At 34.6% G+C, this 27,983-nt stretch overlaps 1 protein-coding gene across 2 annotated transcripts; it reads right to left on the bottom strand.

Annotated features, from left to right (window-relative positions):
* Positions 1–12: 12 nt before the first annotated feature.
* On the bottom strand, positions 13–27,266 carry LOC133179759 (NAD(P)H-hydrate epimerase-like). Of its 2 annotated transcripts, none has more exons than XM_061314452.1 (5): positions 26,993–27,266; positions 5,379–5,487; positions 4,535–4,645; positions 2,060–2,321; positions 13–1,029 (listed from the first exon to the last, which is right to left on the bottom strand). In XM_061314452.1, exons 1-5 carry the CDS (start codon positions 27,115–27,117, stop codon positions 785–787), a joined length of 852 nt encoding a protein of 283 aa, XP_061170436.1. In that variant the 5' UTR covers positions 27,118–27,266; the 3' UTR covers positions 13–784. The 2 variants fall into 2 exon arrangements, with proteins under 2 accessions (XP_061170436.1, XP_061170437.1); XM_061314453.1 differs by lacking the exon at positions 26,993–27,266 and adding an exon at positions 12,636–12,995.
* Between the last annotated feature and the right edge of the window lie 717 nt (positions 27,267–27,983).

Below are 27,983 nucleotides of genomic sequence, written 5' to 3'. Positions count from 1 at the left end.
GAAATAAACAAATTATACAAGGTCCTCATTTATTTGCCAAATAAAATGTAAACACACTGGTATATTAAACAACTGTTAAATAGCCTGTTCAAAAGTAATACATTTAAATTGGGCGATATATTTCAATTCGCATTTGTTAAATAGATTAAACCTTCAATCTAAACACCAAAATCAAACCAATTTTACTTATAAAGAAAAATAAAATAAATAATATTTAGAAATCGAATCACATTGACATAACATACTGGCATCCATGCTACGATTTAATATAACTCAGAAGCTATCTAATCCTCTGTTTACATTTGTGGTGACATCAAAGAAACTTTAAGATAACTCCGCACTCCGTATGACGATACAAACCATTACAGAGTTACACTCCTTAATTTGCTTAACATCCATTAAAACACAGTGGAATAGTTTGACCTTCCTCCAAATCTCCATTCTATAAAAAAATTACACATGAGCAACGTTTTGCGTAAGGTTTAATCTTATATTCAACAAGAAGTGTGTATACAAACGAAGCAGCAGTAAACATGTTAAACTAATTAATCACTCCAATAGACTGTCATAATTAACAAGTACACTGCGTCGTCAGAGGAATTTCTCAAGCTCAATCATTCACTAAATATTTCATTTCAAGCATTCATTAAGCATATTTTCTCTTCAAGCGTGCTCAAACTTTGAACTAAAGCAGTGATCACTTTTAAACTTTGATTTTTTTTCTTTCGAAATTCTGATAAAAAACAATGACCCCTCCCCTGAGTCTTTTGACGTCACTGTACTATTACTCCCCCGCGCTGTTTGTTTTCTCCTCCTCCGATTTCTGGGTTTTTAGCTCCACCACACAATCAGTTCCGGGGTAAGGCGGAAGTTGAAGATCGTACTTCAGTTCGAGAGTCCTCGGGACGAACCGTCCGCCGAGATAGTGGTGTCTGCCCTTGAAGAGTTTGGCGCATTTCTTGGGGGCTGTGAGGGAGATCAGAAGGTCAGGCTGTAGGCCCTCGGGGTCACCTTTCTCTACGTTCCAACCTAAAATATAAATATGTAAATTTCTAATATGTTGACGGTGCGACCGTTAGGGCGAGCGCAGATACTTTTATAAACTGTATTTAGCCCCATCTCTTCAAAGCGCAAGTGACATTTGATACGCATGGCCGTAGGAACCGGGGTGGGGGGGGGCACGGGGGAATGCCCCCCCCCCAATAATTTTGCCGATATATAGAGGACTATAGTAAACATATATACTATATGCTTGTGCCCCCTCAATAAAAACGTCTGATGACCTTTTCTTTTCTTTTTTTTTTTTTTTTTTGCTTGTCAAGAAATTTTTGGTAGTTGATAGTGCCGCCTCAACTGAAAGTGTATGGTTGTGCCCCCCCCAAACTGAAATTGCTTCCTGCGGGCCTGATACGTCTAGACTCTAACGTCACATGACGGCGTATGTAAGTTGCATTACCAAACCGAAGCCTGAACGCTGGCAGATTTTAATGAAGAACGTTTTATATGTTATTTAGCTGCAATATATCCATTAAATCGAGACGAGTTTATTTTTTGTTGAAATTTTGTTGTCATTATCGCGAGAACGTAGCTTAAATAAGCGATGCATTGTGGGTCCAAAGTTACTGCGGAAAAAAATTCTATTGAATGAATATATGCAGTAGTCCGAATTTTCTCTTCGCCCTGGCGTTGTCGTTAGAGCTCGCAGTGACGAGCGGCGCTTCGCGCCGCTCGCTGCGCTCGCTATAAGCTTCTTGTAAATTCATACATTTGTTTTTTAAATTTTCCTCATCTGGTGCAAACAAGAAAAAGAACGCCTTTAACAGAAGAGCAATTTCCCAAAAGTAACATATTAAATTAAAGCTTAGTTCAGTGGCTTAAGTCCGATTTTAAATAGCGACTTTGACTTTTTATAAATGTACCCAAAATACTTCCTAATTTGAAATGCAAGAAGAATTGAAAGGTGTAGGTTAACATTAATGCACACAAAGCAGAATACCAAAATAACTTTGTTTTCAAAACAAATTAGAACTATTTCTTTAACCATCCTTAAATAAATTACCTGAGGGGATATCCACGCTGCAGATGGGGATGTCCACTTTTTTAAGCGCCTCTATAACGTTGGCAAAAGTCTCTCTCACCGGGGGCTTGAAACTGAAGCCAAACAAAGCGTCCACCACGAGATTGTAGGAGTCCTGTATGAGGTGCGCCTCGGAGGGGAAATAGGACAGGAACGGGAGGTCCATCCCCTCACACTGCTTACTGAGGGCGTCAAACAGGGGCTTGTTTGGCTTCTTAGGGTAAAATACGGTCGGTCTGTAGCCCTATCAATACAAAACACAGTGTAGACGTGTCATCATTTATGGGAAATTTCAAGTGTTGCTGATTTAAAATAATAAGAATCTCTGCGTGCAATGATAAAATTCACGAAAATTATAAAAAAAAAAAATCACCCTAATTTTTCCAATAAAACATTTGGTCTTATATTTATACACAGTTTACTTATTAAGTATGTACGCCTCATAGGGCTTGGTATCGGCTAGAGATTTCGTATTGCGATATATTGCGATATTTTTAACTGTACTGCGATATATGTATTGCAATATTTTCAACAAAAATTTAAATGAAATTTTCTCAATATATTAGTTTCCTTTTTATACGTAGAATGTACATACATGTAACTATGATAAATAACCAATAAAAGATATCTTGTTGATTGAATTACACTTTTACAACTAAATACACCCAGACAACGGCTTTTGTCTTCCTATTTGGCGTGATCGCAAACCTTTCTGGCAATTTTTTAATCTGTTTATGATAGAATTCCTAAGTCCAAGCATTTTGCCAGTATATTGGTATTTCAAAAACGTATTGCAATACGACATTTTTGTCAACATACCGCAATATACCGGAATATCGGTATTATTGCCCAGCCCTAACGCCTCATTGTTTGACTGCTGTCAAACACATACTGTGGACGCGTTAAGATACTTGACTTTTGGGCGTTGTTGATATACAAATGTTAAAAACAAAGAATGAATTCAGTCAAACTTTCGCAAACGCTTACTCTTAAGCAAAATTTACAGAATACGCATGCGTAACTGTTTCACTGGTTGACGCCACGAAGTACGCGCATGTTACGCAAGTTCATGCATGCCACACAAATGCACACAAGTACACGCATGTTACGCAAGTGCACGCACATCACACAAGTACAATCTTATCACGCAAGTACACTCATGTTACGCAAGTTCACGCATGAAACGAAAGAATACGAATTCAAAACAAGTACACGCATGTAACAGAAGTATACGAATGTAACACAAGTACATGCGTTTAACTCAGGTATATGCAAATAACACAAGTACACGTACAGTACATTACGCAAACCGACTACTAAAGGTTTAAAATATCGATGCAATTGTGATAAATGTAATATTGTTAATCTTTAGCGCTTTAATTTCCGACTCTTTATGCCAAACGAGCAGTAAAATTTTATGCTTGGGAAAAAAATTGGGGGGAGGGTAGCCCCGAGACCCCGCCTCCCCCCCCCCCCCCTTGGATACTCCGTGTGTACCCTGTCTTTCATACAAAAATGGCAGAAAATTCTTATTGGTTACAAAATGAAAAATATGTCAAAAAGATCTTTTTATCTTTAAATATTAAAATTTGATTTAACGGTTATATTTAGAAACTGTGTTATATGATTCTGTCATCTGAAATATAACAGTTTTTCTTGGATTGATTTCCTTTGACTGCTAAGAGAAAATCTGATATCTCTGTTGTATAGAATTCCGTTCTGTAGAATTGTCAATATCTCAGAGGAAATTGGAAGAAACGTGAACAAGATCCGAATATTCTGCGACAAATTTGAAGAGTCCGCTATCGGTTCTACTCAGATCAAATCAATGGCATCATCTCGGGTCTTTCCGTCAGAGGTCGGAAAAACAACCTCGGGGTTGTTTTTCTGCTTGTCGGAAAGGCCCGAGAAGTTACGAATGATAGAAATTCTGTAGTGACGGCCTAACTAGGTCTGTCTACTTTGATCCGGCGATAAATTGACACGTTTCCGATGGAAACTGCCACTTATCCGCTTAACAGATTCCGATCTTATTTCTTTTTTTTTCTCTTCAATCAGATAAAGTGTAAGAAAAATCAAATTGTAACGTGAGCAAGTTATTGGCTTTTCTATAAAGAAATTGCACGTCTATCAGTCTATACCACGGAAAAGTACCTAGGATACAACCGACCTTTGACCTCAATGTTGACACTGGTTTTATTTGAAAAAAAGAGAAATATTGGAGGTGTAGAGCACTTGCATGTTCTACTTCCAGTGGGAGGCGCCTGAACAAATAATCCCCATTTACAATCTGAGGAGCAAAACCATACGTACTTACAAATAAAGGTAATGCAAAAACCTTGTAGTGTCTTGCACAGAACGTCTATATACTGACAAAAAGTTTGAGGTGCCTTGCATACACTGGCCACTTACATTGTATAAAAAGTTTGAGGTGCCTAGCACACACTGTCTACTTACAAAAAGTTTGAGGTGCCTGGCACACACGAGTCCATCACCGCCATTATTCCCCGGCCCACAGCACACCAGAACAGCTCCGTTATCTCGGGTCATTTTTTCTAAAGGGTAGCACTGCAATATACACAAAAATTAAAGGATAGCAGTGCAATATATACATAAAGGGTAGCACTGCAATATACTCAAAAGGTGAGGCACATGGGCCATATTGCTCACCTGAGTTAAATTTCGCTTCCCTACAGATAAATATAATACAGTACCTTTTCTTTTTTGTAACAGATTTTTTTCTCTTATATAAAAAAAAATAAACACCATTGTGACCCATCTCTAAGGGGTGCATGGATCATAATATCTTGTCTGACTTAACAGAGATCTAGCAGAGAAATTTAAAATGTCCACACCTTTTTTTTTTTAATTTTCCTTGATTATATCCTCTCTTTTGCATAATTTTAAATCTCATTTACCAAAAGATGTATTGTGTTGACTTTGATTGAAATTTGCTCAGAAGTTCCAAAATATAAGTCAAAAGTGTTTTTAAAAGTTTACAGACGGATGGGCTGATAGACAGTTAGATGCTGGGCAATATCTCACTACAGCTTAAAGTTCAAGAGACTGAGCTAAAAATATCGGAAAACAGTGGGAAGCACCCTAGACATGTACTAATAACATAATAATAGCAGCAAGTACTGTAAACAGTTAAAATATGAAGATCTGTACGAATGAGCGAAGTGCAAAGCAAAAATAACAGATTACGAAAATAACAACATAAGTCACATTCATTAAAAAAAATTAACCAAACTTTTTTTTTTTTTTTTTTTTTTGTTCTATCAAATTTATAATTTGCTACCTTTGCTATGGCAACAGCGCAGCTATATCCGGCAAGCTCCATAAGTTGTTCAACAGAGAAAGCGTATTCAGAAAATAGTTCTTCATCAATCTTCTGAGCCTCTTCCTGGCTGTAAACATAGGGCAAATTTACAGTATTTCTAAAGATGGCTGTAAACATAGTGCAATTTTACAATTATCCTAATGATTGCTGTAAACATATTAGGACAATTTTACAGCTATCCTAAAGATAGCTGTAAACATAGGACAATTTTACAGTCATCCTAAAGATGGCTGTAAACAAAGACAGTTTTACAGTTGTTCCATAAGAAGGCTGTAAACAAAGAACAATTTTACAGACATTCTAAAAATGGTTAACATTTTAGACACTCAGATTTAATGCGATGTGTTTTTCTACACTTTCATAACAATTCCCCGTCTACTTTACTATAGTAACGGCAAATCAAATTTAATGGTCAGTATATACTATGAAGAAATCTTGGATCTGTGCCTAAATCATTGATTTTTCTTTCGTTTGTCCTTTGGTATAAGAAGAGATTAATAAAGACATCGAACTCCTTAGTAAGAGCGGTGTAATTATAAGCAATAAGAAATAATCACACGTAATAAAACTGTCAACACTTCCACATTTTACAGAAATTACTTCACAAGTTACGACTCTAATATAAAAACATTGCAATATCAATTGGTCAAATGGGGTCGAAGTGATAATAATTGAAATCTCTCTGTGACAGACATTTCTCACAGAATCATTCCGTCTGCCTGTAACATTCGGATTGTTAACATTAAATACCACCGACACATGATATCCGGAGAAAAATCAGGTTTTTTTCCTCTCATTTTCTCAACAATCTCCTTTTTAAAACAAAATCTGAATATAACGATAGTGGGTGTAACGTTAGTCATATTGTGTTCTTTATTAAAAGAAAAATATCAAATCATTTGCACGCCAATCAAATATCCTCGCCAAACACTCTGTAATTTGCTGGTTATCACGTCTTCAACAAGAGGCCTAAGGGCCTTAGCAGTCACCTGTGTGTAATATAAACATGGAAAGGATCTATGGAAATGGTAAATAATTAAATATGATAACACAAAATTAACTGAAGCTCAGAGAGAGAGAGAGAGAGAGAGAGAGAAGGGAGATCAGGAATCAACAGGTAGCCCTGTAATCAGCAACAACTCAGAATCTTTCCTGTATATGTCTGTGATGTGACACTAAATATTACCAGACAGTAGTACTTATTAACACACAATATTACCAGACAGTAGTACTTATTAACACACAATGTTACCAGACAGTAGTACTTATTAACACACAATGTTACCAGACAGTAGTACTTATTAACACACAATGTTACCAGACAGTAGTACTTATTAACACACAATGTTACCAGACAGTAGTACTTATTAACACACAATATTACCAGCCAGTAGTACTTATTAACACACAATATTACCAGCCAGTAGTACTTGTTAACACACAATATTACCAGCCAGTAGTACTTGTTAACACACAATATTACCAGCCAGTAGTACTTGTTAACACACAATATTACCAGCCAGTAGTACTTGTTAACACACAATATTACCAGCCAGTAGTACTTGTTAACACACAATATTACCAGCCAGTAGTACTTATTAACACACAATGTTACCAGCCAGTAGTACTTATTAACACACAATGTTACCAGCCAGTAGTACTTGTTAACACACAATATTACCAGCCAGTAGTACTTGTTAACACACAATATTACCAGCCAGTAGTACTTGTTAACACACAATGTTACCAGCCACTAGTACTTATTAACACACAATATTACCAGCCAGTAGTACTTGTTAACACACAATATTACCAGCCACTAGTACTTGTTAACACACAATATTACCAGCCAGTAGTACTTATTAACACACAATGTTACCAGCCAGTAGTACTTATTAACACACAATGTTACCAGCCAGTAGTACTTATTAACACACAACATTACCAGCCAGTAGTACTTATTAACACACAAGATTACCAGACAGTAGTACTTATTAACACACAATATTACCAGACAGTAGTACTTATTAACACCCAAGATTACCAGACAGTAGTACTTATTAACACCCAATATTACCAGCCAGTAGTACTTATTAACACACAATGTTACCAGCCAGTAGTACTTATTAACACACAATGTTACCAGACAGTAGTACTTATTAACACACAACATTACCAGCCAGTAGTACTTATTAACACACAAGATTACCAGACAGTAGTACTTATTAACACACAATATTACCAGACAGTAGTACTTATTAACACCCAAGATTACCAGACAGTAGTACTTATTAACACCCAATATTACCAGACAGTAGTACTTATTAACACCCAATATTACCAGACAGTAGTACTTATTAACACACACTATTACAAGACAGTAGTACTTATTAACACACAATATTACCAGCCAGTAGTACTTATTAACACACAATGTTACCAGCCAGTAGTACTTATTAACACACAATGTTACCAGCCAGTAGTACTTATTAACACACAATATTTCCAGCCAGTAGTACTTATTAACACACAATATTACCAGCCAGTAGTACTTATTAACACACAATATTACCAGCCAGTAGTACTTGTTAACACACAATATTACCAGCCAGTAGTACTTGTTAACACACAATATTACCAGCCAGTAGTACTTGTTAACACACAATATTACCAGCCAGTAGTACTTGTTAAGACACAATATTACCAGCCAGTAGTACTTATTAACACACAATGTTACCAGACAGTAGTACTTATTAACACACAATGTTACCAGACAGTAGTACTTATTAACACACAATATTACCAGACAGTAGTACTTATTAACACACAATGTTACCAGCCAGTAGTACTTATTAACACACAATATTACCAGACAGTAGTACTTATTAACACACAAGATTACCAGACAGTAGTACTTATTAACACACAACATTACCAGCCAGTAGTACTTATTAACACACAAGATTACCAGACAGTAGTACTTATTAACACACAATATTACCAGACAGTAGTACTTATTAACACCCAAGATTACCAGACAGTAGTATTTATTAACACCCAATATTACCAGACAGTAGTACTTATTAACACCCAATATTACCAGACAGTAGTACTTATTAACACACAATATTACCAGACAGTAGTACTTATTAACACACAATATTTCACAGTACTACCAGCACAGTCCCTAGACAACAATGGACGTTATTGATCTCTGAATTATATTTAATGTACATATATCGGGTATTCTTTGTCTCATTTTCTATCATTTTTTTTTATTTATACCTCTACCTTACTATTAAAAACCATTAAAAATCTTGTACAATTTTTTTTATTCAATTTACCTATCAATTACATTATTTACAATAGATTTTGAGCTTGCATACTGTTCATTATCTCCATATTTCATTTTAAAACTACAACATTGCAAAATTCAAAGAATTAAATAAATGCATTTTCTCTAAAAGATCAATAGAGTCCTACCCTAATTCTAGAATCCCTGACCAAGGGGCCATGAATTTCACAATTTTGAAAGAAGTACAATTGCTCATCATAACCATGTATTTTTATATTCTAAATACCAAGGGGGCAGAGATTTTCAAAGAACTTATGAATTTTTACTGAGTGATCAATAGAGCCCTGCCTGAATGTCTGACCAAGGTACCACAGGCACCACGCCAAAGATTTCACAATTTTGAAGGATGCTCTCTTGTTCATCATATCAATGCACTTAGTTTGTTTGCTTAATATATATATGGCGAGAAAAAGATTTTTGAAGAATTTATGCATTTTCAGTATATGATATATAGAGCCCCACCCTTAAACTACACTCCTGAGCCTTGGGCCATTAATTTCACAATTTTGGTAGAGGCTTCAATGTTTATTACAATCATACCAACAATTTGACTTTTTGATGTCCAAGAGTACAGAAGACTTTCAAGTTTTGATGGTTTTGGCATAACCCCTCATGCCCCATGGGGGCAGAGACCTAAAAACAAAACGGCAATGTATATGTTCATGGATTTTTTAGAATACGACAGAATATATGCTAGACGCACTCTTTACCCGAGATGTTCATTTTATATGTTTGGAACAGAATATAACTGAAAATGAGCTTGTTAAACTCTTAAATAAAGTTTGCCACTTTATTTACAAAATATTTAGAAAATGTTTAAATTTGCTATAGATGCACTCTACAGAGCCTAATATAATGTATCTCTGACAGAGAAAGCCTTACAAATTAGCGACCATTTCAAGATCTCGTACCAAAATGATTGGTTTTATAGGCCCTGACACAGTCTCTAGAGTTTGCTGGGTTTCATTATCGGCCACATTGACTTCTGTAAATGTATTCCTTTTTGCCATTAGTATTTACTAATGACAAATCTACAGAACAATGAGTTTATCTGTTACTCCATTCACCAAGATTCTTAGATGGATAAAAACCACTCAAGACAGACGCTGATTGTGCCGTAAGTCGTGTTTGTACTAATTTACGACACTAATTTACGACATCTAACTGGATTTCCTTTAATATGAAGAGGAAATACATGTCGTAAACCAAAGTGTTATCTGATCTTTTCTTGATAAAAAGCATTAATTGACGAAAAATAATTGCCTGTAGATGTCCTATTGATGGTATTCTATACGCACAGCTCTCACTAGAGAAGAAAACAAGCATGTGAAACAGTCAAACCAATTAAATATGTACAATTCCTCATCTGAATGAAGTGATATATCTATATATAAAAGATGAAGATAGCGAACAGTAATCGATCTAAAAAAAAAATCTATAAACAATACAAATCTGTGAATAGGACATAAAACCCGGATCCCCGGAAATCCCAGAGGTGAGATCAGGTGCCTTCGAGGAGTAAGCGTCCCAAACGCCTTGAGCCCAATGTATTGATAAAGTAGAGGAAATAATCCGAATTTGGTTAGTATTTGAAAAGGCATTCAACTGATATGAAGTATGTCAGCGAATATTAAGGATTTTGTAGAAACACAGCATGGTTTTAAGTATTTCATACAAGATAGACATGTTGATGAGAAGATTTAATAACATATCACAGTTAGCCTTTATTTACCTTCATATTATAAGAGTTCTTAGCTATAAAATTACTGGGTAAATCAGGCTAAAAACTACCGTAACGTCAGCCTTACTTACCACGTTTGACAACAAAAGATGGTTTATTTAAAAGATATCTAAATTGGTATCTTAAAATATTTTGCGATTGTAACATTGGCAAATTTGTCCCATCCGCAAAATTCCGCCAAGATTGGACAAGCGCAGGAAATTTTCGTTTCACAATTCAACCTTCTATTTTGGCCCAAGGGCTGGTGTCATTATTCGAACAAATTTCATAATTTCTTCAAATTTCGTTAATATTTATATAACTGTCAGTATTGTCCAGCTTTTGTTTTGAGGACGTTCAAAGATTTCTTGCATTTTTAACTACAAAAACTCTGATCGCTATAGTAGCCCCAGTAATACATAAACTCTGACCGCTATAGCGGCCCCGGTACTATAGTAACCCAGGTTTAAGTTGTTAATTGGTTCGTCAGAAGGATTATTATAAGAGGGGTTTAAGATCTGTTGCAACAAAATTAATAACAGTACTGGGACTATTTATCTACGATAAGGACACGAAATAGACTTATAACATGAGAGGCTTATATTCATGTACCTATGTTCAATAAAGATATATTGTAGAGGAATTACAAGCATACTTCTGTAAAATGATTACCAGTGACAACACTACCATTTTTGATTTCATAACCTTTATCTAGACCTAAAAGTTTGACCTACTTATTAAAAGAAATCTGGCCGTACCTTTTGCTTCAGAACAGACAGAGTTTTTCTCATGAATGACCTCTGACAGGATCTTTTGGATTGTATTATGTATTTTGTACGATGGACAGACAGGACAGAACACAGAGACAAGACAGTTACAATACGCCGTAAGTAACTGCATCTCAACCACTAAGACACCTAAAGCGGGGGCCACAATTCTTTGAATTTGCTTGTTTGAGTGAGGTTTGTTGTAACCGGGACGCGGTCCTATGACGCTGTAATTATGGATCGAGGGCTCTATCCTGTCTACTGGGCTATAGTGACGGTTTGCAAAATATGTACATGTAAGACATCTATATGTTACACATCTATACATAATTGCACAATATGTTAGAAAACGATGCAAAATCGCACGATATGTTAAAAAACAATGCAAAATCGCACAATATGTTAGAAAACAATGCAAAATCGCACAATATGTTAGAAAACGATGCAAAATCGCACGATACATGTATGTTAGACAACAATACAATGTTGCACGATATGTTAGACAACAATACAATGTTGCACGATATGTTAGACAACAATACAATGTTGTACGATATGTTAGACAACAATACAATGTTGTACGATATCCACAAGCCTTCGCAATATAAAAGAGACTCTTAAATACCAAAGCAAATCCCATAAAGAATACTGCCAATAAATATTTACAAACTTAGAATGCAGGGGGGAAAGTCTTCCAAACCTTAGTCGATTAATATGAAAATCAGATTTCGTCTGGAAGTAATTCGTCAAAAGAATCTACTTAGTTACAAGCTCAGTAGAAAAAAATGGAAGTGAAAACATGTATTTGGAGATTTTCATATTCCAAAGTATAAAATGGGATAATGCTTCTTACGGGGCATAACTCCATCTTTATCTTACAAACATCTTTATTATAAAAATGTTTACTGCAAAATCATGTAACCATCCACAAAAACTAAAGGCATTAGTTACAGAAAAATGTGTCGATCATGGTTCCACTATATGATTCAGTCGTTTCACAGATCAATTTCCAATTTAATAATCAATAATGTTAGAAATTTTCTGGCCAGTATATGCAAATTCTCTTGGGGTGATTTAAAGTTTCATTTTACTAATTGATTCATTATCAAAATTCAGATCTCTCTCTCTCTCTCTCTCTCTCTCATGTTTCGTTTTTATTCTTTGAGCAATGCTTATAGATTACAAAGTTTAATAAATAAATATATAAACTAATTAATTACTATCACTAATCGTAGCGAAAGATTTATTGATAGTGAAAGCAGCATATTGCATATTACAATACTTTTGTCGATCATTGTCAAAATGACAATTTTTTTTTCAATCTTGAAATATATTTGTCAATAAAAAAATTCGGGAACGACATTTCATCCTACCTGATATACGAAAGTTTTGTGTAATCAAACTCGGGTTCGGACTGTTCCTCCTTATTCTTCTTATGGCTTCCCTTCCGGCGGAAGGAGAATCTGTTCACTGATATCCGGTCCATCCCCGTCGTTTATCGTCACACAGTTTCTCAGACAATTTATCACAGTACCCGGCTATATAACGCACGTGGTTTGTATTGAAATTATGCAATCAATGTATCCCATTTCCATGTCGCCAGAAAATGTAAATCAGTCCGTTGTCTGTTCCAGTAGAATACACTTAATGTTTGGATGCCGAGAATACAATCCCTTTACACTTCGTTTCATTAACTTAACAATGTCTACTTCGTCGTAATTCCGGGATAAAAAATTGTTATCGGTAAAATCCTAATTTTAACATCCTTTTTTTTCTTAAATCAGAAATAATTAAAAACACCGATTGGCATATATTAAAGAAATTTTTCCCAGCTACAACTTTCTTCGAAATATCGTGATTTGTGAATCGGGTTCGCCGCCTACTTCTGCGTGAAAACGTTCCGTTTATCTGGTAATTTTCAGTCTGCTGTCAATATCAGAACGAGGCTGTCATCAGGAGACTGTCATTGACAGTTAAACAGATTCCGCCGAAAACGAAATCCGCGCTCTGACATCTTCAGACTCTGACTCTAGTAATGAACGGCCAGCAGAGGGTATTATAAAACAGGGAAAATTTATACAAAGTCAATAAGCCGTCAAAAGATCAATAGGCTGAACAGAATGGTTATATTTGAATATCAAACTCCGTCAAAGGCTACAACCATTGAGAATCAACAAACCTCCCAATATATAGGAATAAATGTCAAAACACCAGAGGGATTATTATTGACTTATGGGGCCTCGCGCGTTACCTTACTGTATTGACTTAAGCGGCCCGCTGGTCGGAGTATTGACATCAGCACGAATTTTATTAGTCTTAATAAACAATTAACTAGTGTATCTTTATATGGTAGACTGTGCATCTACTGCTGTTGAGCGGTAATCTTTGTGCAATGACCTTTAAATAGCATCTCTGGGAAAATATGTATCTGGCTTATCCAGCAGCATTTGACAAGACAATGTCCAAACGTAAACTCCCTGAGAATGAAATATTAATGAGAAGGATCTTGTTATATATCTCTGGGCAGTTTTACCTTTTATTTCTCTGTATTTAATTCACCCCTGATTGCATGTACAACTCATTATGGTTTACAGGACATCATCATTCCGAATCCTTTACGACAACAATATAATCACACAGACAAGAGCTGCAGAATCTGACAAGGAAGTCTCAAAAGTTATAAATATATTCATTTTCAATTAAGAAATACAGTTTTGTTTTTAGGATATATCTAAATTAGTCCTCAAAGTAACCTAGTAAATCGCAGAAAAAAGATGAAGATTTTTATGAATAAATTTAAATGTTCCCACGTAGACTTGAAATCAATAAACAATTTAAAGGTTACTTTTAAAATTCTCATTTAAAGCTTAAAAAAAATATTCCAAGCGCCATCAAATACTATGAACAGGACACTTAATGAAATAAACGTGTAACGTCACACTGCGTCTATGAGCTTATAAACGTTCTCGGCTTTGAGTTGCTATCACCAGTAAATGTTTATTCTTTAACTGCTAAATATTTTATGAATTATCTTCATATTGTTAATTTTTTCATACATTTTTTTTCCATTTTAATGTCAGATTATATCACTATTTCAACAAGATTGAGTTTCAAAAGTTCAATGCAGCATGTAGTTAACATTATAAAATAGCTATTACAGGAACACTTGAACCCCCTACAATAGCGATATTTATACATCAGTAAAACACCATTACAGAGAATACGCTAACAATGAATTCAGATTAATACAGTAAAAGACGATTGCAGCGAATACGCTAACAATGAATTCACATTTTCAGCAAAGTGATTTTCATTACCTGTATTTTAAAAAATATCTTAAACTAGAAATATGTCCATAGGACATGAATGCCCCGCCGAGGGTATATTAGTAATGCAACATTTTAACACAAATTGAGAAAAGTGAGGTCAAGGTCAAAGGAAAGGTCAAGGTGAAAAATATTGATGCAGTTGAATAGCTCTCATCAGTATGTATCAGCATATGAAGTTTGACAACAATTTAAGAAAAAGTGATGTCAAGGTAAAAGAAAGGTCAAGGTCAAAAAATGTTGATGCAGTTGAATAGCTCTCATCAGTATGTATCAGCATATGAAGTTTGATAACACTGTCTTGAATGGTATCTTTAAAACTGAGCTAAAAACTTATCTTAGAAAAGTGAGGTCAAGGTCAAAGGAAACGTCAATGTAAAAAATATTGATGCAGTTGAATAGCTCTCATCAGTATGTATCAGCATATGAAGTTTTTTAAAAATATCTTGAATGGTTTCATTAAAACTGATCTAAACGCTAATTTAAGAAAAGTGAGGTCAAGGTCAAAAGAAAGGTCAAGGTAAAAAAATGTTGATGCAGTTGAATAGCTTGCATCAGTATGTATCAACGTATGAAGTTTGATTACACTATCTTGAATGGTATCTTTAAAACTGAGCTAAACACTAATTTAAGAAAAGTAATGTCAAGGTCAAAAGAAAGGTCAAGGTAAAAAAATGTTGATGCAGTTGAATAGCTTACATCAGTATCTATCAGCATATGAAGTTTGATAAAAATATCTTGGATATTTTCTTTGAAACTTAGCTTTGAACAGAGCTAAATGCAAAGTGTGACGGAAGGACAGAAGGACGGAAGACGGACATGACAAAAACTATATTCCCCGGCCATATTCATGGCGGGGCAACAAAAATTTATTCTCTCAGATATACCGGATTACTTAATAATGAATAAAAGTTGTTGAAAAAGGGGTCGTTTACATGACAATTCTTTAAAAGTTTCAATGGTGCTCCAACAAGCCATATCCTTGTTAAATTCTACTACCTTTATATAATATAAGTTAGACGATAACTGAAGATGTCAAGGTCAGTCACCTTGGTAATTTGAGAACGTTTTGTGTGATAAACATTGTATAAGTATTACAGCCATATCCCTCATGTTAAAAATATAAAGCTTATGTATTTTTTTTAAAAAGAAAGCTCAAAACTTTAGAATTGAGTTTAGGGTCATTAACCAATTATTTTAAGGAATACGTGCACAAATCACCAGATCCCCGGCATTTCCGGTTTCAAGATAGACTGTGACAGACTTACGCCGGGCAATCTAGCATTTCCGGTTCTCAAGATAGACGTGACAGATTTACGCCGGACAATGGTTCCCAAGTGTCGCTCAGTTCCCTAAACGATTAAGAACGAATGCATATGTGGTATGTAAATTCATGCACTCTAGTAGTTTCTGATAAGAGAATACTTTTCTCACTTTTTCTTGTACGATAAATTAGAAAAATTAATTTCAGGAATGAATTTAATAGCTACCCATTTTATACGGTATAAACTGGGTTGGGGCAATTTACGCTTTATAAACCGCGAAGCGGTTTATAAAAAAAGCGTGAACTGTTCCAACCCAGTTTATACCGTATAAATTGGGTAGCTATTAAATACATTCTTTATAATTTAATTTTCATTCATTTGGTGTAAGAAAAAAAGATTATTGTCCTTAAAAATGACTTCAATTTGTACAAAATTGGAATGTAACGTCAGGCAGATCGGTACGTTTTTGACGCAAGTCATGTGATGTAGGCAACTAATTTTATACGATTAATTTTTTTATCCAATCAAATACAGCGTTACAACCAGAATTAAATTATTAATTAATAATATAATTAAATTGATAAATTAAAGTAGAAATTAGGATGCGAAAAATCCCTTTCTATAAGCGTTGTTAAGGATTGCACACCACAAAGCGAATAACTTTGGTTCAGTTCTGAATCGCTAAAAATCTTAAACACCATCAATAAAATTCTGCTTTCTCTATTCAGATTTTACAGGAAAACAAGAGGCCCATGGGCCACATCGCTCACCTGAGTAACTTTGGCCATGCTGTTCATTACCAGACTTTCCCCCTTGTAATACCTATTGTGGTCCCACCCTACCCCCAGGGGCCATGATTTGAACAATTTAGAATCTACACTACCCCAGGATGCTTCCACATAAGTTTCAGTTTTTCTGGTCCAGTGGTTCTTGAGAAGAAGATTTTAAAAGATTTTTCCTATATATTTCAATGTAAAACTTGGGATTCCCCCTATCGTGGCCCCGCCCTACCCCCGGGGGTCATGATTTTAACAATTTAGAATCTGCACTATCCCAGGATGCTTCCACATAAGTTTCAGCTTTTCTGGCCCAGTGGTTCTTGAGAAGAAGATTTTTAAAGATTTTTCCTATATATTTCAATGTAAAACTTGGATTCCCTATTGTGGCCCCGCCCTACCCCCGGGGGTCATGATTTTAACAATTTAGAATCTGCACTATCCCAGGATGCTTCCATATAAGTTTCAGCTTTTCTGGACCAGTGGTTCTTGAGGAGAAGATTTTTAAAGATTTTTCCTATATATTTCAATGTAAAACTTGGATTCCCTATTGTGGCCTAGCCCTACCCCCGGGGGTCATGATTTGAACAATTTAGAATCTACACTACCCCAGGATGCTTCCACATAAGATTCAGCTTTTCTGGACCAGTGGTTCTTGAGAAGAAGATTTTTAAAGATTTTTCCTATATATTTCAATGTAAAACTTGGATTCCCTATTGTGGCCCCGCCCTACCCCCGGGGGTCATGATTTGAACAATTTAGAATCTACACTACCCCAGGATGCTTCCACATAAGTTTCAGCTTTTCTGGCCCAGTGGTTCTTGAGAAGAAGATTTTTAAAGATTTTTCCTATATATTTCAATGTAAAACTTGTATTTCGTATTGTGGCCCCGCCCTACCCCCAGGGGTCATGATTTGAACAATTTAGAATCTACACTACCCCAGGATGCTTCCACTTAAGTTTCAGCTTTTCTGGCTCAGTGGTTCTTGAGAAGAAGATTTTTGTCCTATATATTTCAATGTAAAACTTGTATTTCCTATTGTGGCCCCGCCCTACCCCTGGGGGTCATGATTTGAACAATTTAGAATTTACATTACCCCAGGATGCTTCCATATAAGTTTCAGCTTTTCTGGACCAGTGGTTCTTGAGAAGAAAATTTTTAAAGATTTTTCCTATATATTTCAATGTAAAACTTGGATTCCCTATTGTGGCCCCGCCCTACCCTCGGGGGTCATGATTTTAACAATTTAGAATCTACACTACCCCAGGATGCTTCCACATAAGATTCAGCTTTTCTGGACCAGTGGTTCTTGAGAAGAAGATTTTTAAAGATTTTTCCTATATATTTCAATGTAAAACTTGGATTCCCTATTGTGGCCCCGCCCTACCCCCGGGGTCATGATTTTAACAATTTAGAATCTACACTACCCCAGGATGCTTCCACTTAAGTTTCAGCTTTTCTGGCCCAGTGGTTCTTGAGAAGAAGATTTTTAAAGATTTTTCCTATATATTTCAATGTAAAACTTGGATTCACTATTGTGGCCCCGCCCTACCCCCGGGGGTCATGATTTTCACAATTTAGAATCTGCACTATCCCAGGATGCTTCCATATAAGTTTCAGCTTTTCTGGCCCAGTGGTTCTTGAGAAGAAGATTTTTAAATGACCCCACCCTATTTTTGTCTTTTCTTGATTATCTCCCCTTGTAAGGGGACTTGGCCCTTTATTTTAACAATTTAAACTCCCCTTCCCCCAAGGATACTTTGTACCAAGTTTGGTTAAAATTGGCCCAGTGGTTCTTGAGAAGAAGTTGAAAATGTGAAAAGTTTACAGACGGACGGACGGACAGACGGACAGACGGACGGACGGACGACGGACAACGGGTGATCAGAAAAGCTCACTTGAGCTTTCAGCTCAGGTGAGCTAAAAAGGAATGTAGGTCTAATATCTGAGAAGTTTAACAAAGCACACATTAGACACTAAATCAATAAGACATTAACACGACACAGAAATTTATTCATAATTTATAGGGCAGCTAATCTCTGCTGTTTTCAGCAGTACACAAAGCGTTTATCTGACGTCGATCTTTGTGCTGATTGGACGCATCTAATTCCGGAGAGAAATCCAATATAAAGCCATTATCACGAAATGAAAAGACACTTTTACCACCATCATCAGAAAGAGGGTTTTTTTTCTTTGTTTCCGGGTCTTTTTGTACCAGGCAGAGTATACTAATGTATTTATACGCCTTTACAAAAAGATATCAATTACGTAACATCGGTTTATCGATACTGTGGCAGGAAACCATATTTCCTTGCCAGTTAGGACGAAAACAATTTTTGTCGAATAATAAAAGAGTATATAGATCGTGCGTGAATTTGGCCAGACTGTCTCTTTAAAATACACAGGCATCTTTCTCCCATGCAAACTTACAGACGGACGGACGGGGAGGAAACATAAAGTCCCCTCCGCTTTCACCGGTAGGGGACTAGACAGATATATTTATACATCATTTATTGATTAACTTCTTCTGAGAGCATAGTTATCCTGGTCAAATCAGGAAGTCACTCATGTCTTTGATAAATCGCCTTCATTTGGTTTCTAGATAGATCTCAAAATGATTGTCATCTTTGTGTGTTTTGAAAGTAGCATACTGAATTCAATAATATCTCGACTCAATTTCTTTAATTCAACTTTATTTGGGTGGCCCCTGTATGATTGCATTTTTTTAAAATAAAGTTTGTAAGCAAATACTCTGCTTCAATTAAATGTTTTACCTTTTAATCTCTGTTATTTATACTGGAGTCAACTTCATGTTGACCCTTTCTGCAGAAAATAAACACCTAGATGCAGAACTGTAGCGTTATGGTTTTATATTTTATTCTTTGACCATAGCTGCAGAACTGTAGCGTTGTGGTTTTATATTTTATTCTTTGACCATAGCTGCAGAACTGTAGCGTTGTGTTTTTATATTTTATTCTTTGACCATAGCTGCAGAACTGTAGCGTTATGGTTTTATATTTTAGCCTTGGGTCATAACTGTTTTCATGGTCAAAGACTAAAATGTACAACCCTAACGCTACAGTTCTACAGAAAATAAACACCTTGTTACGGGTCGCAATAAATGGGACTTTCTCCACACAAATCCCTTTCCCTTCGACATCACAGATAAGCTCTTGTGCTTTGAAGTCACTGATCGTCCCATTACAATTCTCTGTCAGCGACAGATCAATCATTGGTGATTAGGGGGACTTTATCCTCATAACAATTCTCGTTATGATCACATGACTGGGATTTCTGACAAATTTACATCTCCCACAAGCATTCTGAGAGTACGGCATGAGAATACTAGTCTAGTCCCCTACCGGCAAGTTTTAACTGGTTTCCTTTAAAAATTAAAAAGGTAGTAATTCTGTGAAAATTCAAGGAAGAGGAACGAAATGTAAACTTGAATAGTAACTCATCAAGGTACACTCAAATACAATGAGTTCAATTTCTGCAAGCGTTTAAAAAAACTGCAAAAAAAAACACCCAAATTTGACAGAGAGACGGACAGACGAGGAGAAAACCTATAGTTCCCTCTGGTTTCACAGATAGGGAACTAATAACAAACAGTATCGAAATCTTTTCCTTTGTTTTATTGTAATATTTTTTTATCAGTGACAACGCTTGTGTGCAAATAGAAGGTTTAAACTAAAACCCTAAATATACTTATTTTAAAGTTGAACACCACTCGTAAATAGGCATACTCCATATTACTTTTCCTATCTCCGATATCAGCACAGGGTATATCCTTCACATTCTTTAAACCTGAATGCTTTCATGTCACGGCTACCTGCGTGGAATGGACGACGTGCGTTTGTGTTGGTTATCTTACATTACCATTGTTTACATTTTATTGCAGTTTACGTGTAGTTGGGTTTGTTTGTGCTGCAATGACCTGTGCAACTAATGTAGTTTCTTTGGTAACTTTCCCTTCTACCTAGGAAGAAGTACACAGTCACAATTACTTTTGTCGCTACCGAGAGTTTTACAATAGCTATGCAGAATGTGTCCGTTCACACCGGTGAAAACTGTTTACACTGAACTGTGACCAAGTGAACGGCTGTACAGCTAACGGAAAACGCAGAGTAATATGGCAAATCGTAATCAGCTTTAAGGACATCAAAAGATTCAGCTTAAATTATCTGATTAATAAAGACTCTTTCACTTGCCTAACTATCACGCCTTTTGTATTAAAAAGTAAAGACTAACATACCAGATTAATCAATCACAAGTATTGTTAACTTGTGCTATTGTATTGTTAACTTGTGTTTTTGAATTGTTTTACTTGTGTTATTGTATTGTTAACTTGTGTTATTATATTGTTAACTTGTGTTATTGTATTGTTAACTTGTGTTATTGTATTGTTAACTTGTGTTATTATATTGTTAACTTGTTATTGTGTATTGTTTACTTGTGTTATTGAATTGTTAACTTATTATATTGTATTGTTAACTTGTGTTATTGTACTGTTTACTTGTGTTATTGTATTGTTCACTTATTATATTGTATTGTTACCTTGTGTTATTATATTGTTAACTTGTGTTATTGTATTGTTCACTTATTATATTGTATTGTTTACTTGTGTTATTGTATTGTTAACTTGTGATATTGTATTGTTCACTTATTATATTGTATTGTTTACTTGTGTTATTGTATTGTTAACTTGTGATATTGTGTATTGTTTACTTGTGTTATTGTGTATTGTTTACTTGTGTTATTGTATTGTTTACTTGTGTTATTGTATTGTTCACTTATTATATTATATTGTTAACTTGTGTTATTGTGTATTGTTTACTTGTGTTATCGTATTGTTTACTTGTGTTATTGTATTGTTAACTTGTGTTATTGTATTGTTAGCTTGTGTTATTGTATGATTTACTTGTGTTATTGTATTGTTAACTTGTGTTATTGTATTGTTCACTTATTATATTGTATTGTTAACTTGTGTTATTGTGTATTGTTTACTTGTGTTTATTGTATTGTTTACTTGTGTTATTGTACTGTTTACTTGTGTTATTGTGTTGTTAACTTGTGTTATTGTGTTGTTCACTTATTATATTGTATTGTTAACTTGTGATATTGTGTATTCTTTACTTGTGTTATTGTATTGTTAACTTGTGTTATTGTATTGTTCACTTATTATATTGTATTGTTAACTTGTGTTATTATATTGTTAACTTGTGTTATTGTATTTTTCACTTGTTATATTGTATTGTTTACTTGTGTTATTGTATTGTTCACTTGTTATATTGTATTGTTTACTTGTGTTATTGTATTGTTCACTTGTGTTATTGTATTGTTTACTTGTGTTATTGTATTGTTTACTTGTGTTATTGTATTGTTCACTTGTGTTATTGTATTGTTTACTTGTGTTTTTTGTATTGTTAACTTGTGTTTTTGTATTGCTTACTTGTGTTATTTTACAACAATGTACATTTGTTGACTAGGTTTGAGGACAATGTGGGTTTTGTCCAACCCAAGTTTGACTGAGGTCATTAGACCAAAGACAAACAGTCTGGTTTGAGGGGTTGACAAAATGCATGTTGCCCAAGAACACTGTCAATAACTAAGTTAATTCCATCACTGTCAAACACCAACGAATGCAAATATGTCTCATTATGATTTTGCTGATCCGGCCCATGTACAGTGTGACGTAAACAGTCCAAAATCTCATTGACAGGTCAAATATCTCACTGTGGTCAAACATCGATTTTTTGGGACTGCTCAGTATAACATTGGAAATGTTAGACTTTTTTAGAATAAATTTATATGGGAAACAATTTTTAAAGGTATATTGATAACACAAATTCTGTATTTTAACTTGTGTTATTGAAATGATATACATATGAAAAATTTATTTGCCACATCTGTACATAATGTGGAGAATATAATACCTACTTTTCCCCTGTCATGTAATTTTACCTCTACCATTCACACAATACAATGATGCTTATTAATAATTAATTTTTCTGTCAACTTAATTAGGTTCAGAATTTCTATAAAGAAAAAAAGGTAGTTGCTTCTCTTTTATTTTCTATTTTTATTTATTGCAAATATTCAGGCAAAGAAGAAATCTATTAGTGTCTGAGAGGAATAAAACCATCAATCAAGGCTGTATTTACTGGGGACAAATGTACTAACCTATATAATAGCAGAACCAAGGAATTATGGGTAACAGATTGGGGGGTTGACAGATATAAAGGCGAGTGTCACTTGTAATGAGGTCATAAACTTAAGATTACCAATAATTCCTAGCAGCAAAGCAAGTCATTACCAATGATTCCTAGCAGCAAAGCAAGTCATTACCCATGATTCCTAGCTACAAAGCAGGTCATTACCCATGATTCCTATTTACTATGTCAGATGAGCACCTCTTCAGTTCAGCGCTTTTTCAGGAATAAAAACCTGAGTCAGGTTTTTATTCCTGAAAAAGGGAGATAACAAAACAGAGGGGAGAGATTACAATCAGTTATTGTACCCCCTTCCCTTCCCCTATCTTTCATATATTTTTAAATATATCCCCCATCCTTCATCTATACATTCTCTACATACTCTACCTTTCTTTCCAAGTGTTTTTTTTTTTTTTTTTTTTTTTTTTAATGTGCTCCGACATCACTTTTGAAGTTTTGTGGACCTTGGACCTTCTTACAAAATATCTTATGACTAAATCAATTTTTTTTCAACTCTCCAATAAAGTGCCCCGCTACACTGCATGATATGCCCATCAAATATTGTTCAATTATCAAATAAATCAATTTAAAGTGCATGGAAGCAAATCATGTCAACTTTGATCGTATGAAGATTTCAATGATTTTTCCATTCCTTATGATATTAATGATATTTGATGTACATCTCCTGTGCCCAGGTGTATAGGTATTAATTATAACAAATATTACATCAAATATTTCTCAACTGGTTGTGTTAAAGTTTTTACAAATGCCTATCTGCAGCTTTGTTTATTGTATTTTTTATGAATAATTTACAATACTACAGCCTAATGAAACATCAAAAACACTACTCATCATGTTTATTCTTTTGACGACAAAATTGTCATCTTCGTGAAACTTGACACTCTGCAATGTGTTGTAAGGATATAAAAAAAAATAAAATTTAAAAAATTATATTATACAACATCAAATTAGTTTAAATTCTTCACATCAAGTTTATTTTGAAAGTTAGGCTAGCCAACAAGAACTATTTAACCTCACACAAGCAATTAAGAGGCTGATTCCTCTGCCCAATTCCCAAGAGATAAAGATAACATCTGCTTGATCAGAGATGCTCTACTAGAAAGCTCCTCATATAAACTCATTAATTTATCTCTAATTTGACATGCAATTTTCTGTTACCAAAATTCTCCTTGACCAATGCTTGATAATTAAACCCATGGGAGAAGTGGAATTTCTCTCATTAATGACACAAAAGAAACATATTTGTTATAGATTGCTGTAAAGAATATCATGACAAAAAATGTGTATTTTCTCAATTTTTCATTTTTTTTATAAGGTTACTACTGGCTTACTGCAATATTCTTACATCTACTCAGTTAGTGTACAGCCATGAAAAGATCCATTACTGCTCAATGGCCCTGAGTGCCAAGTGTATAGGTCTTAAATTTGCAGCCCTCAATCAGCCAAGTGGTGGGGTCTCAATATGGCTGAACAATTTTGAAAGAGACATTAAACAAGCAAACAAAATCATCCAAAATGAAACATGCAATTTTAACAACAGGTTATTCTACAGCGATTTCCAAGAAATTCTTTTGCATTGGGGGCACAAAAAATATACAGGTTGAAAACAAATGCATGATAATAGAAACTCTCAGAAAAATGGATTTCCTGGACATCGAAATGCAAATAAGAATAAAATAACTTAACAAAATTCTGGGCTTGTAAATATTTGTCCCGGCTAGTGAAATTAGTCAATACAACTGCCCTAAGGACATGTGCTAAAAAAAGATTATTGGGAAGACTGGTACCATATCCAAAACTACCAATATTTGTCTGTATAATATCATGGTCCCTTGGACCTGGGCTTGGTCCCAAAGTAGTGAAAGTACATTAAAATTACAGACCAAATTAGGGAACCTTGCTACTGATTTCCCCCAAACGATCAAAGTTCTCAGAAATATACAGTAAAACTTGACTTTGTAAATCTGATATTCAACCTCCAAATACTGAAGAAATCAAGGATTTTTAGTTTGGGATTTCATTTATTAATTGTCAGAACAGGGGTAAACACCAATTGTAAAACATGATAGCCTGCAGGGCTAGTGACTTTGTATTCCTACTATGAGGGGTTGGGTTGATCTCATTTTCCTTGGGGGAGGGGGGTACAGGAGCCTCCGCCAGAAATTTTTGAAAATTAAATGCCAAGTCCTACATTTTGGCTGTCTATATGGGCATAAATTATGTTAATTTATACAGACCTTTATCCTTATGGAAAGATTAAAGATAAGGCCAACAATAAAAAATGATTTGTTTGATGAATTCCAATTGACCCATCAATATTGTCACTCCCCTTCATTTTTTTTTCAGTTTATCAGTTTTTTGAAAAAAAAAAAATTCTTTTCTGGAAAAAATATGAGACATCTTATCGTATATAAACTTTAGATTTAATTTTCGGTGTCATTTCTCCAAGACACTTTTTAGATCAAAAGCCATTTATTGCAATAAATCAATAAATTTCTAAACCTGTGATTTTCATCTTTAATATCAATGTGTTAGATACTTGTTATTCAACAAAATTTTTTAAAAAAACCTACCTAAAAAATGTGGGTCGGTGTTCATAAAACAATTTTTTTTTATGATGGCCTAAATATTTCCTGGTCAGTTGTCAATATCAGTGCATTCCTTGTATTACTGTAAAATCACTCATTTTCATGGGATCACATTTTCGAGGTTTGAGGAAAAATTAGTGGTTCAAGAGGATTTGATATCATGATTTAAGGAGAAACATCTAATTGCAGAATGCAGTGTTTAATTAACCATGCGCCCGACTGCCCGAGACGCACAAATTTTGCAGCGGGCAAACAAATTTTCATGTATTTATGCCCGCCTGGACCTGTTAAAATTTTCCATAATTAAAATTCATATATTTGATAAATCTCTTTTATATCAACTTATAGTATCGGTAGCAAAGTGTAACAAGCAAAGAGGAAGAATTCATCAGTCTATAGATTCTGGTTTGAAGTTATGGTGACCTGGTTCCAGTCACATAATCGTTAAAAACAAATTTAAAAGAAGACAATTATTTTCCTGCGAGAGTAGATCTTTGGCAGGGCTGACAACTTTTACTAGCAGTCAGCCCTGCATGTCTGGCTTATTTTGCAGTGAGTTTCAAACACTGCAGAATGAGACTTTTAACATTTCGTGGGGGACATGAATTAGTGGGTCTTTTCATACCAGGAAAACAATGATAATTAAAACCCCATGAAAATTAATGATTTCATAATCATTTTGACATCATAGTTTAAAACACTCATCAGAGGTGGGCATGTATATTAAAAATATTCAGACAGACAGACAGATGGAGGGACGGACAGCTAGACACAGAGAGACAGACAGATGTTGGTGCATCACCTGAGGCTTTGCCAATGCATAAATCCTTTTCTTTTTTGACCAATAAAGCTAAAAATCTGAAAATGCATTACAGGTGCATGCAGATGTTTACATATTAATTTGTCTAAATATAGCCCTGGTTTACTGTAGAAGCCAGGTATTTTTCTGCATAATTGTACAAAGCTAAAACATGTCTTTCTTTAATTGTAGTAATATTAATGATAATCCCCTGATGTACTCATTAACATGGTGATTCCAGTTTTCTTACAGTGACAAACATTAATTGAAACAGATTCTTTGGACAGAAGGAAGTTACACTTATTGATTTCAGAAAGGTGTTTTGCTCTTGGATTATTTGTGGCATGATAAATGAATTTTCTTAAAATACTCTGTTCATGACATAGCAGCAATCCTAAATATATCTTTTCCATAATGTCCTTAGATGGATAAACTGAGTCGAAATATTTTTGAAATTCACACGAAAGGAGCCAAAATGGGAAACACAAAATTCCTTATACCTTAATTAACTTCTTGTGAGAAAAAAACTTTGTGAAATTCACATGAAATCTACATCTGAACACAAGAAGTTAACTGAAAAATTGAGTTCAAGCAAATTTTACCAGTTGTGTTCCAACTTCACAAATGTGAAATTACAAAAGCCACATTTTGGTTTAAATCCCAGAAGTTGATTGAATCAAAATATTTGAATCATGACATCTCTACTTAATAAAATAATGAAATGTAAACTGGTGCCCCTACCCTAGGTATTTGAGGTTGCCCTGGTCAACTGCCATCATGGATGTCCTACAGAAACTCCGCGTTGATTTAATCTCCGAGGCGACTCGTGATAGGAAGCGATTACAGCTGAGAACAGACACAAACATATAGCCAGCTCTCTCTAGTATGTTCTTGATCTTAAATAATGGTTTCTCCCCAGAGAGTCTTTGATCTAAATTAATGGCTTCTCCCTACTGTGTCCTTGACCTCAAAGAAAGGTTTCTTGTCTATGTCACTTTCTACTTCATTTCAAAATCTGGAAAAAAAAAATCATCATAAAAGTATTACAAGTCTTATTGTAAAATTAACATGATAAATGAAATAAATGTATGTATTTGTGTTTTTAGGTATTTTGAATTTTAAGTCTATTTTATAGACATATTATATATGAAACAGCCCTATGTGTTAATGCCTTAAGTTGAAATGTCTGAATGCAGTTTCAAAAACTTTGGATTTCAAAATCCATGCTGGGGTCATGCTATTTGGGGCAGTTGATAAATTAAGTATAAAGATTAGGAGTAAAATATATGGTTAAATAACAGATACCATGCTTTTTGCAGTGGAACACATATAATACAAGGAATAATACCCAAAGCGTGTGACCAAAAAGCCACACCATAAATCCAAAGTTTTTACAACATGTACAATGCTTGGATCTGTAGCTCTCAGGTTTGTCTGTCCGAATTTTTCTAAACCAGAGCTACAGTCCTGCAGCTAGACTGTGCAATTTATTGTACGCATCACAATACATCACCTTTCAGAACTTTTTAGATAATTTTTGTTCTGAAATGAGAAATTCTCTATAAAACTGTGAAAGAATGGAATCTTAAGTTCTCAGATACAATTTTGAAACATTTAATAGGCCCTGAATAAAATAAAAACAGCTAAGATATATAAAGATTTTTTTTTAGCTAAAACTAGAAAGAAAAAGCAATAAATAAATTGGTTTTCTCCCATAATAATAACAAGAAAG

Source organism: Saccostrea echinata, unplaced genomic scaffold (genome assembly GCF_033153115.1).
Source record: "Saccostrea echinata isolate AGI-Se365-2 ecotype Australia unplaced genomic scaffold, CSIRO_AGI_Sech_v1 ptg000005l, whole genome shotgun sequence".
NCBI lineage: Eukaryota > Metazoa > Mollusca > Bivalvia > Ostreida > Ostreidae > Saccostrea > Saccostrea echinata.
This window is presented reverse-complemented; position numbering and strand designations above follow the sequence as displayed.